The 13,027-nt window shown below is 42.7% G+C and overlaps 1 protein-coding gene across 18 annotated transcripts in view; it reads right to left on the reverse strand.

Moving 5' to 3' along the window:
* TPK1 (thiamin pyrophosphokinase 1) overlaps positions 1–13,027 on the reverse strand; it is a 269,847-nt gene that overhangs the window by 65,656 nt on the left and 191,164 nt on the right. For all 18 annotated transcript variants that reach the window (XM_090136771.1, XM_090136770.1, XM_090136769.1 and 15 more), the window contains one exon: positions 6,777–6,888. In XM_090136771.1, the coding sequence (XP_089992897.1) occupies positions 6,777–6,888 (112 nt within the window). The remainder of the gene's footprint in view (positions 1–6,776; positions 6,889–13,027) is intronic.

The raw sequence follows: 13,027 nt of genomic DNA on the forward strand, positions 1-13,027 counted from the left end.
TCTCATAGCTCCTCATCCACACGCCTCTTAAGCACTGCACGGACGGCAACTCCACCACCTTCCTGGGCAGCCATTCCAGTGCCTGACCACTCTCTGAGAGAAAAAGTTCTTCCTCATGTCTAACCTAAAGCTCCTCTGGTACAACTTGCGGCCATTTCCCCAGGTCCTGTTTGTTGCCTGGGAGAAGAGGCCAAACCCCTCCTCACCACAGCCTCCCTTCAGGAAGTTGTAGAGTGCAATGAGCTCTCCCCTGAGCCTCCTCTTCTCCAGACTGAACAATCCCAGTTCTGTCAGCCACTTCTCATAAGATTTGTGCTCCAGACCCTTCACCAGTTTCATTGCCCTTCTTTGGACATGCTCCAGGGCCTCAATGTCTCTCTTGTAATGAGGGACCCAAAACTGAACACAGTACATAAACATATTCTTTCACAGTGTGACCTCACCAGTGCTGAGTATAAGGGGATGATCACCTCCCTGCTCCTGCTGGCCACACTATTTCTAATGCAGGCCAGGATGCTATTGGCCTTCTAGGCCACCTGGGCACACTGTTGGCTCATGTTCAGCTGAGCATCAACCAACACCCCCAGGTCCCTTTCCTCTTCACAGTCATCCAACCACTCATCCCCAAGCCTGTAGCGCTGCATGGGGTTGTTGTGGCCAAAGTGCAGGACCCGGCATTTGGTCTTGTTGAACCTCATCCCATTCACCTCAGTCCAGCGATCCAGCTTATCTAGATCCCTCTGAAGGGCCTCCCTACCCTCAGGCAGATTGACACCACCTCCCAGCTTGGTGTCATCTGCAAAGAATTCTCTTCTACTAACAAGGTAAACAGTGTCAAAAAGATTTGGGATCTTGTTTTTCTACCTGTGAAGTCAGCAGTCAGCAGATGTACAGTCACAGGAAGGTCTTGCTCCTATTGCTATTGTTATTGCTTTTTGAAGTGAAAAGACAGTAGCATTCTTTTGAATGGCAACATTTTACATCAATTTCACTTTCTGCCTAACAAAATCAATTTGCATGAAAATTATTTGGAAAGCACACACATATTGCATACAAATACATCTATATACATCTATATCTTTCCAGTATAGGTATGATGCACAGCAGAACAAATGCCTTTGTCATGAAGAATAAATTATCAGGCAAGATTATTTTCTGCAGTAATTTCCTAGAAAAGGAACCATTTCTTAGAAGAGTTCACTGCCCTCACATGTCTTCTGTGATGAACACTGCAGCTGATTTCTACCCTCATTCAAATTCTGTGAAAGCACCACTGAGGACCTAATGACAAATGGTGGGTAATTCTGGCATGATTGGATTTTTCTTTATTTATTAGGTATGGGAGCTTTCGTCAGCAAGCAGCCAGGTGAGTCAAGTCAGATAAAGCATTATCCGATTCCTATGCTGTAAGTCAGATTTAAATAGAGAAAAGATCTATGTCCTTATGGAAGTGGAAAGAATATGTTTATAATGTGTTCTGAAAATGTACTGCACAATAGCAAGTATGGATAAAAAAACTTTCTCATCTCTATAAGATGAGAACTAAAATAAACAAATGTTCTGCTTGTATCAACTAAGACAAACATGCAAAATGTATGCTGCATCCTCACAGACACACAAAAAAATACCGAATTCCACTATATTAAAAGTACAATCAAGAAATCAAGTGCATTTGTTTCTCAGCTGGCAGAAGAACAAATAATTTTCAGGTTTATTTAATGCAGCCAATGAGAGTTTTGGTATCCTACTTGAAACTTGCAATACAGCTTCTGTCTTAAGTATTTATCCTTGTCTTTCTCTATTCAGAGACTATAAAATCTCATGAATGCACCTGTAGTTTAGACACTGTTTGACTACACTATAGGATTTGCATATTTTAATCAGCACAGCAATCTAGATACACTCAGACATAAATCTTTGTTAAACATTAAAAACCTTGATTGAAAGCCTGATTATCTTTGTTTTTATGTGATGATAATGTAGAGAAATAAATAATAGAATCATTAAGGCTGGGAAAAACCACTAAGATCATCTATTCCAACCACCACCTCATCAACACCATGACCACTAAAGTATGTCACTCAGTGCCACATTTACCCTTCTCCTGAAAACCTCCGGGGATGGTGGTGACTCAACCACCTCCCTGGACAGCCTGATTTAATACCTCATTACACTTTCAGAGAAAAAATTTTTCCTAATACGTAACCTGAACCTCCCCTGGTGCAACTTAAAGCCATTACCTCTAGTTCTATTGCTAGTTACCTGGGAAAAGAGGCCAACCCCAACCTCACTAACAACCTCTTTTCAAAGTAATTGTAGAGAGCAATAAAGTCTCTCCTGAGCCTTCTCTTGTCTAGACTAAACAACCCCAGTTCTCTCAGCTGCTCCTCATAAGATCTGTGCTCCAGACTCTTCACCAGTTTCACTGCCCTTCTCTGGACACACTCCTGAGCCTCCAGTGCCTTCTTGTAGTGAGGGACCCAAAACTGAACACAGTCCTTGAGGTGAAGCCTCACCAGTGACTAATACAGAGGGACAATCACCTCCCTAACCCTGCTGACTGCACTATATTTGATATAAGCCAGGATTCCATTTTTGGCCACCTGGGTACACTGCTGGCCCACATTCAGCAAGCTGTCAACTAACAACCCCAGATCTTTTCCTTCTATCCAGTTTGCCAGCCATTCTGTCCAAAGCCTGCAGTGATGCATGAAATTACTGTGACCAAAGTGCAGCACCCAACATTTGGTCTTGTTAAAGCTCATACAGGTGGCCTCAGCCCATCAATCCAGCCTATCCAAATCTTTCCAAAGGGCCCACCTACTCTCAAGGCAGATCAACACTTCTCTCAGCTTGGTGTTGTCTCCAGACTTACTGAGGGTTCACTCAATCCATTAATCCAGATCATCATTAAAGATATTAACCTTTACTGATTCCTGAGAAACATCACTACCGACTGGTCACCAGCTGGATTTAACTCCATTCACCACCACTCTCTGTCCCTGTCCATCCAGATAGTCGTTTACCAAGTGAAAAGTACACCTGTCCACGCCATGGGCTGTCAGCTTCCACAGAGAATACTCTGGGATGCAGTCAAAGGCTTTACTAAAATCTAGGTAGATTACATTCACCTGGCAAAAAAAAGGAGATTAGGTTGGTCAAGCAGGACCTGCCTTTCATGAACTCATGCTGGCTAGGCCTGATCCTCTGGCTGTTCTGTATATGTCGCATGATCTTACTCAAGATTATCTACTCCATAACCTTTCCCAGTACTGAGGTCAGGTTGACAGGCTTATAATTCCTCAGATCCTCCTTCCAATCCTTCTTGTAGATGAGCATCATATTAGCAAGTCACTAGTCGTCTGGGACCTCCCTGGCTTACCAAGACTGTTGATAAATGATGGAAAGTGGCTTAGCAATCAATTCCATCAGCTCCCTCAGGACATTCGAGTGGATCTCATCTGGCCCCATGGCCCCATGAAAGTCCAAATGGAACAGCAGGTTGCTAAATGTTTCCTCTTAAATTATGGGGGGGTTTATTCTGCTCCCTATTCCTGTCTGAATACCCTGAATATAGCTGGTCTGACTATTATGGACAGAATTGAAGAAGGCACTGAGAAACTTAGCCTTTTTTTCATTCTCACTGGTAATGTTCCCCACTGCATCCAATCAAGGACGGAGATTCTTCTTAGCCCTCCTCTTGCTGGTAGTAACATATTTGTAAAAACATTTTTTTTAATTATCTTTAACAATGGTGACCAGACTAAGCTCTTCCTGGGCTTTTGGCTTTCTAATTTTCCCTCTGCATACCCTAGTAACATCCCTGTACAATTCCCGATATGTCTGACCCTTCTTCCAAAGACAGTAAACTCTCTCAGTTCCCTGTTCATCCTGGCTTGTCTTCTTTGCTGGCTTATCGTATGGAACAGGGGGACAGCCTGTTCCCATGCCTTTAAGGTTTCCTTCTTGAGGAATGTCCAGCCTTTCTGGACCCCACTGTACTTCAGGACTGACTCCCAAGGGTACCAGTACTAAAGTAGTAAGGGTACTAAAGGTACCCTTGTACTAAGGGTACCAATGTACTAAACAGCTTAAAGTCTGACCTCCATCCTAATTTCACCAAGAATGGAGAACTCAAACAATGTCCCACTGTTCTTTCTGTTTGTCAGACATTAGGTAAAATAGTGTACTTCCTCTAGTAGGCTCTCTTACCAAGTTCCTGTTCCTGTGTCACCAAGTTCCTGCTCCTGTGTCAAGGAACATCCTAGACTGTTTCCTCTCTGCTGTATTCTATTTCCAGTGAATGTCAAGTAAGTTGATGCTCCCCATGAGAATAAGGACCAGCAATTGTTTGAATTCTGCCAACTGCTTACAGAACACTTCATCTGTCTCTTCATACTGGTTGGGTGTCACATCTTCCCCTGATCCTTATCCATAATGACTCAACATTATCATTCCCAGTATTGAGCTCTACGACATCAAAATGCTCCTTAATACAGAGAGCAAATCCACTGCCTCTCCTTCCTTGCCTATCCCTCCTAAAGAGCTTATAGCTCTCTCCATTGCAACACTCGAGTCATGAAAATGATCCCACCAAGTTTGGGTGGAGGTGACTAAGTCATAGTTTTACAGTCACACAAACTCTTCTAGCTTGTCTTGTTTGTTGCTCATGCTGCATGTGTTAGAGTAGACACACTTCAGCTGGGCTCACCCCTGGACCTGGAACACTACCTTCAATCTCAAGTTAGAGTGGTTTTATCCCTTTTCCCTTCAAATCTAGCTTAAAGCACTCTCAATGAGCCCTCGCAATTCCTGGGCTAGAATGGTTTTCTCACTTTGACACAGACAGACCCCATCAGTTGCCAGCAGGCCTGGTGCTGAATAAACTGCCCCATGTTAAAAATAAATTAAAACTCCTCTTATGGCATGAGCCTCTTAGACATGTGTTGATCAGGTGGGTTTTCCTGTTCCTCTCAGTATCCTTCTCTGTTTCCTAATGGACTGAAGAAAACAGCACCTGAGTTCCCACTCCATCAGCTAACCATCCCAATGCTGTGAAGTCTCTCTCTACCCATCAGAAACAGGAATACCGAGACTGAAAGTGTAGCCTATAACAGGATGCAGTATACACACTGCTAAGGAAGACTGTAAAGGCCTGAGGTTCCGTCTTGGAAATGGAGAGCAACAAGGGAGATGGGATGGGATGGGAGATGGGATGAAAGTGCCATGTTAACATGAAACAACAGGCACTTCAGTACTTTGGTGTCTCCCAGAAAGACAGAATTATGTGTAATAAAAATCCCAGTAGGTCCACAACTAGCTATGTCTCCTAATAAGCTGAAGAAGTTTGTTACAACATAATTATAAACAGATGAAGAAAACAATTTCTCAACCCCATCCTAGCTATGAGCTATTAATGTAACTCCCACTGCGTTCCCTTCAAACTGGAACAGGCAGATTGGTAAACTGTCTCGTTTAACAGGAACATGTAGAAAACTTTGTTTAAAAGTACAAAAATATTTTTGTTTTGTACAGGGTGACATTTAGTTTCAGCAGTCTTCACAAATCATAACTCCAGGAGTAACAAAGCCATGTCATTGGTGATAGCAGACAAATCTTTAAAATTACTTTCTAATGACCACCTTTTAAAACTGATGAAATTTATGACATTAAACTAAAAAAAATTCTGATTATAAATAACCTGTTTTTTAAACGAACCAACCAAAACCTCAAGAAAGGACAGCAACCTCACAGAGCTCACCACATTTTGATCCAGGTAGCAGCATTTTATAGAATGATATAAGCATCAAAGACTTCTCCCATTACTGTAAGGCTGATCTGATCTTCAGATCACTCTGAAGGGCAGAACATTTGCTGAGAAATGGCTGGTCCCTCAGTATAACTTGCCACAACATTCACTGCACAGCAGGAGTGAGCAGAGGAATATTCTGTAACTTACCTGTCAAATGTACTTATCAGTAGAAATGAAAATATTTCACTTTTTTAAACTTAAAGAGACAGTCCCTTAAACATTCAGTGCCTTCAACCCAGTTTAAGAGAATGAAATCATCACTAGTCAGCTCTCCATCCTTTTATCTGGCCAGTCTCTCATACCCTGAAATTCATGCCGTATTTATATCCTATTATTTTCTTTAGTGAATACAGCTGAATCACTCAGTGGAATCAGTGGGAGAGCGGGCAAGAAAATGAAGATGATTTCAATTTTTCTTTGTTTTTGGTCAATAAACCTTTCTCTACAAATAGCTGTCCCACTTCTCTTCCCATTTTAAATTCAGAAAAAGACAAAGATATAGTCATTCAGAGTTGACAAACAGATAATATATGTAAAGCAGTTCAGGGGAAGTGAGGTAGCCTTAATAATCTGTAACACATTATTGTTTGTTGTAACTTTTTGATGTGTAACAAGGACTTCAGGCACTCCCAGCATCTCCTCCATAGAGGGCAATGCATCTAGATGGTAATTTATCACAACTCCAACAAATGTTCGATTTAAACTGTTCAGTGACTCCCAATTTGAAAACATGTCTCTGCCTGCAATATTTCAGTTTTAAATATTATTTGTGGTTTTTTTTTAAACTTCATTCCCAGAAACAAGCAGGGGATCCAGCAAGGATGCAGGCATGGAGTGCCACACTCCAATGCCCAGCGCAGGAAGACCCTGGGTGGCAGTGAGGCTGGCGTGGATGCTCAGCAATGCATGGGAAATGTGTGGCCCCGGAAGGGGGGCCACAAGGAAAAGGGAGGCCCTGACTTACCAAGGTTCCACCTGAGACCAGTTGTGGTCACGCTGTCACAGGAGCTCCCAATTGGGATGAGGCCACACCAGGAACCTTCCAGTCCGGTGTCCACCTGCAGCTTGTGTTTGCCCTGCAACACAGAAGGGACTGAGGTCGGGGATTGCTGCAGAGTGAGGAGAGAGATCTCATTTCCAATTTTCATTCTTTTTTTTTTTTCCCTGATCTAAAGTGTTGTGATTCTTAATTAACATTGGTCAGAGCCTTGCTGAAACTCCTGCATTTCTTTGATAACATCTTCAAAATTCCACATACTTCCCCAAAAAAGTACTTTTCAGGAAGGAATACTTGTAGAAACTGACCTAGGTGCTGGAGAAATTAAGCTAAATATTTACACGAATATGCTCATACTAAGTAATAACAGTAAAGTGAAATTAAAACACATTTTTTTGTACACAAAAGGTAAATTCAGCTTGTAACCACCAAACTTAAGGCACGTATAAGAAGCAGTGGGCATGTGACCAAGCTTCACAGATCCCAGGTGAGCAGCTTTCCAGATAACAGCATATGAACAATCCCAATGAGGAGTGGATAGTGAAAATCTTTCACACAGCGAAAGGAAAACTTCAGAATTCTGGCTCAGTTTTAATTATAAGAAACTTACTTGTTTGTTGCAATTTGTTTATTACAATTATTTGCTTATTACAAGAATACCACAAATGAGATAGAGTGACCTCTGAGGTGTTTGACAGATTTTCTTGTTAATGCCAAATGCATTATGAAGAAACAAATTCAATATGTGTCATGTTCTCAGTTAACAAATGAACCTTGGAAATGCTGCCCATTAGGGAGTATTGATTGCATGGCTTACACATATTTGGTTGTGCAGGGAAGGACGACAACAGATCCAATATCATAGAATGAAAGAACCATAGAATGGTTTGGGTTCAAAAGGACCATAATGACCTTTGTCTGGGGAACACTGAGGGACAAATCTTGGGCAAGGGTTGTGAAATCCTTTGTCTGAGGGACCCAGATGGACAAGGCCAGGGGCAACGAGAGAGAGATAAGCCATAGCTTAATGGCCGTGAAGCAGTTTTTTGTGTGGACTTATCTCAAGGAAGATGGCCATCTCAGGAGGTGCTGCACATGACTCTTACCCAAGTGCCCAGGAGTGCCACGCTGGCAGAACAAGGAAGATAAAAAGGGGACCTACAACCATGAGGTGAGGTTTTCTAGCAACAGATTCCTCAAAAGAAGAAGAGGTTTCTGACATGAGAAGCCTCACAATCTGCCTCTCTCTTTTCTGACTTGCTCTGCGCTCTACCACGATGCTGAAGAAGAATAGAGGTGCCTGCCATCAGATTCCTCGCTACGGAATTCCTGCATGCTGAAAGACTCTCCTGGGCCTGCTACCTGAGTCCTGCTGCTTCCTCCTGGATTGGCTCTGAGACTTCTTCCTGCTACCTGCTTGCTGCCCAAGGCTGGCCATGCTGCTGCTGCTCTCTCCACGCTGCTTTTGCCTCGGATCTTTGAAACAGCGTGCAACGGGACCGCTGCTGGATCCTGGTGGTGACTATCCCCACTTCACGCAATTCTTGCTTCTTTCCTATCTTTTCTATCGCCCTCCCTCCCTTCCCCGTCAGTCTAATTCATAATAGTCACCATCCTTTCCTTCCCCATCTTCCTGATTAGGATTTATAGTAAACTGGTTGGACCAACATTTGAACCATTGTTTCTTAATCTCATGCCGGGTATACATATATTAAAAGAACCTCCTCTCCCTCCTATAAATTGGAGCGAGACATTGGCCTTGAATGTTCCAAGGATCCACAACCTCCTTGGGCAACCTGTTCCAGTGCGTCACCATCCTCTGTGTGAAAAACTTCCTCCTAATATAACCCAAACCTCCCATGTCTCAGTTTAAAACCATTTCACCTTGTCCTATCACTATCCACCCTCATAAACAGCCATTCCCACTCCTGTTTATATGCTCACTTCAAGTACTGGAAGTACTTGAATGCTACTAGTACTTGAATGCTACTAGTTGTGGCCATGCCACAGTTGATGCATTAAGCTGCCTTTCCCTAGTAGTCAAAATATGATTTCTCAAATTTTCCAAGAAATTCAGCCATACAAGATGGCAACTTGGGAATGTCCCCGTAACTCCTAAATGGTCCCCATTTTTCTACTGCCTCCACAGCAGAATGCTACAGAGATGCTAGAAACCCTGGGATGTGTCCAGGTAACTCCTTTTCAAGAGAGATCTTCTGCATTGTGGAATAGAATTGTAGAATGCCTTGGGTTGGAAAGGACCTCAAGGATCATCAAGTTCCAACCCCCCTGCCACAGGCAGGGCCACCAACCTCCAGATCGGGTAGTAAACCGGGTTACCAGGGCCCCATCCAACCTGGTCTTCCAGGGACAGAGCATCCACAACCTCTCTGGGCAGCCTCTTCCAGCACCTCACCATGCTCTCTCTATAGATCTTCTCCTGACAGCGAATCTAAACCTTCTCTCCTTGAGCTTAAAACCATTCCCCTTGTCCTGTCACTGTCTACCCTTGTTACAAGTTGATTCCCATCCTGTTTATAATCCCCATTTAAATACTGGAAGGCTGCAATGAGGTCTCCTCTCAGCCTTCTCTTGACTCAACAAGCCCAGCTCCCTCAGCCTGTTTTTGTGGCTCTCCTCTGGACCCTCTCCAGCAGCTCCACATCTTTCCTGTATTGGAGGCCCCAGGCCTGGAGACAGATGGGGCCCCACGAGGGCAAAGTAGAGAGGGACAATCACTTCCCCGTCCCTGCTGGCCACCTCTCTTCTGACGGAGCCCAGGAATAGTCTTTACAAATGCTATTTCTGTCTTTAAGATGCTTTCCTTGCTATCCTGCCAACTACAACAAATGTTCTGCTCAGAAAGAAGCAAAATTGTTTCTGACAGGTAAAACATTCACAGGTAGGCTAATAATCATGTGCAGAAAGAAGAGCTTAACTCACTCCGAAGAGGCTTTCTAGCTATGCAGCACTCCTTCTCAAAAAGCATCCTAGGTCCAAGAGGTATGTTCCCTTCAGTGACTGGCCTTCATATGAGCCCAGAACGTCTCCAGTCCACTTTTTCTGGCCACATCCGTTCACCAGGTGCTCAATCAGCACTTCAAGCTGTGACCTAACAGTTCTGCAGTGACGATGGGAAGGCAGGTAGCATTACAGAATACATTTTTGAGACAGAATGTGAAGATTCTGTTTACACGTGGAGCAGAATGTACTTTCAAATATGGGGCTTTTTATCTTCAATAAATGACTGTGGTGATCTCCATCTTTGTCCAGCACCATCACCCAATATTATTTTATTGTTGAAAAAATATGTTCAGATTAAGCTTCAGTGTGGTCGTATGGGAACTGCTGAATCACGACCTGAACCTCCGATTGATCACCTGAGACGAGCAATGAGTCAGCCATGTGAGCACAGGTGAAGGCGATTCACCTGTGCTGCTGGAATGGGTGGAGCCTGGCTGCACCTCTCCTAGACCCATTTAAGAGCTGACTACCAGCAGGGAGGGATTTCTTCTGGTGATCTACTCTGCTGGTGTTTCATAAGTGAGCCCAGGATATGGGTAAGTATACTAGCTTTTTTTTTTTTTTGTTATCTTTATCTGTTTTGTCTAACTCTCTTGTTTATTTCCTAATTATAAGATCTTAATATTCATTGATTATATAGTAGTGAACCACTTGAAGATGTAGCACAAATTTCCTTATAAAGTTTAGCAGCTTATCTTTAACTCAGGCCACGTTATAATTTATCCTTATGCCAGGTAAAGATCCTTTTAATGGCTTTGCAGAAGCCCAAAGAGATGACATCTGTTGCCCTTCCCCTGTCTCCCAGTGCTGTCGCTCCATTACAGAAGGCTATCAGGTTGGTCAGGCAAGATTTGGCGTTGGTGATGCCATGCTGGCTGTCCTGGATCACCTCTACATCTTGTATGTGCCTTAACACGGTACCTAAGAGGTTCTGCTCCATGATCTTCCCGGGTACAGAGGTGTGGCTCACTGGCCTGTCGCTCCTGGATCTTTCTTTTTCCCTTTCTTGAAAATGGAAGTAATGTTTCCTTTCTTCCTGTCACTGGGGATTTCACCCAACAGCCATGATTTGTCAAATTTGTCAATTATGATGAAGAGTAGCTTGGCAGCCACATCAGCCATCTCTTAGAACCCTAGGATAGATATCACCTGGCCCATGGACTTGTATACATTCAGTTTCATGAGAAGGTCTTGGATTTGTTCCACTGTTACCGTGGGACAGAATTCACTCCTCTCACCCTCACCTAGAGGTTCAGGGTCCTAACAGACATGGGGAGGAACCTGACCACCAGTGAAGTCTGAGGCAAAGCAATTACTGAACACCTCAGATTTTTCCATGTCTGAGGAAGCCAGTTCTTCATTCTCATTTATCAGAGAGGTAACCTATGATCTTCTTGGTCTATCTCCTCCTATCTATGTACTTGTAGAACTCCTTTTTATTTTTCAAATCGCCTGTCAAGTTCAGCTCCATCTTTGCCTTGGCTTTCCTGATGCTATCTCTGCACATGTGTACAACATCCCTATATTCTTCACAGGCTACACAACCCTGCTTCCACTTTCTGTACGTTTCCCTCTTTGCTCTCAGTTTAAGCTGTGGGTCTTTGCTCAGCTGTGCTAGTCGCCCTCCTCCTCTGCTCAGTTTCTTCTGCTGGGGGATGGAGAACTCTTGCAGTCTTAGAAGAGTGTCTTTAAAGAGCTGCTAGCTCTGTTCTGTTCCTATGCCCTCAAGGATGTTTTCCCAGGAGATCCCACCCAGCTGTTCCTTATCAGCTGGAAGTTGCTTTCCTGAAGTTCAGGGTCCTAACTCTACTTTTTGCCAGGCCTGCATTCCTCAAGATCACAAACTCCACCAGGGCGTTATCACTGCAGCCCAGGCTGCCTCCAATCTTAAACCCTCTAGTGCTCTCCTCTGCACTGGTGAGCACCAGGTCCAGTACGGCTTCTCCTTGGCATGGTCCTTCTAATACCTGAACCAGGAAGTTATCCTATATCATCTATCCTCTCAGTATGCCCATCTTCATGTGGTGATGGACTGTGTTATTAACTTTGCATTTTTCATTTTCTGAGATTCTGGCCCAGCTTACTGAATTTAATCCCTATCTATACAAAACTTATGCAGAAATCTGGCTTTCTGTTCTCATGAAGTAAATTTGTAAAACAAAAGAGGCCATTATCAGAAGCTCAGCAGTATCCAGGATTTTATCAAGAGTCTTCCAATACTTCTCTAAATACATCTCTAAAATGCCATTTCATATGTCCCAGAAAGTATGTAACAACCTTGACTTTCTTCTTTAAAAGGACAGTTTCCAGATCTCAAATGTCACAAGCCCAAAGGGCTGTCATACCAGTAGCCAAGGGTTAAACCAAAGGCAGTAGGTAAGGAGAAATTAAAATATTAAAATGAAAATTATTTTTTAAAAAACCTCTCATCTGTTAAGCCAAATCCATGGCTTGCATATTGGTTTACTATTATTACATAGGCTAGATTGTAAGACTTTTCTTTAAAAAAATCAATAAGAGACCTTATTTTATTGGGGAAAGTACAGGCGGAAAACAGAAGTGATCACTGGGGGAAAACAGCCAAACAAAACAAATTATGTTCTCATTTTTTTTCCCCAAATAAGATTATCAGCCAATGCAGGAAGTCTCTAAAGACCAAGTACTGCAAGTCTGTCACACAGGAAATTAGGCACCCAAGCTTATCCTCAAGTTTCAAGTACACATCTTTCAACCACATAAGATGGAAATGCTATTTGCTGGGGGAAAGGAGGTTCACAGCTTGTAATTTGCAAATGCAAGTATTAATTTGTTCTATTTAAATTGCTGCAATTAATGGAACAACTATATGCTGGTACAAAAAATACAAAACTGTTCAGTTTGTGCAGAACTCAGTTTTCCAAAATTGAGAAAAAAGAAAACCCAAACCTGTCTACATAAATCTGTCCTCCCAAGAGTGTTTTTTTGCTTTTTTGCTCTGAAAATTGTAACTGAAATATTTTCACATTTTAACATAAGGATTAAATATTACCATGTTTGAATGTTACTGGTGATAAAATAATGACAAATAATATAGCTGCATTGATTTTTATTCCATTAAGTTAGTTTTGAAAATTGACCAACTGGCAGCATTACTTTCTTCATTCTTTTGTCTGTCATGCCAGGAAATAAAATCAATTTCTAAGTTCAGCAATAAG

Source organism: Phasianus colchicus, chromosome 3 (assembly GCF_987193195.1).
Source record: "Phasianus colchicus chromosome 3, bPhaCol1.hap1.1, whole genome shotgun sequence".
NCBI classification, from domain to species: Eukaryota; Metazoa; Chordata; class Aves; order Galliformes; family Phasianidae; genus Phasianus; species Phasianus colchicus.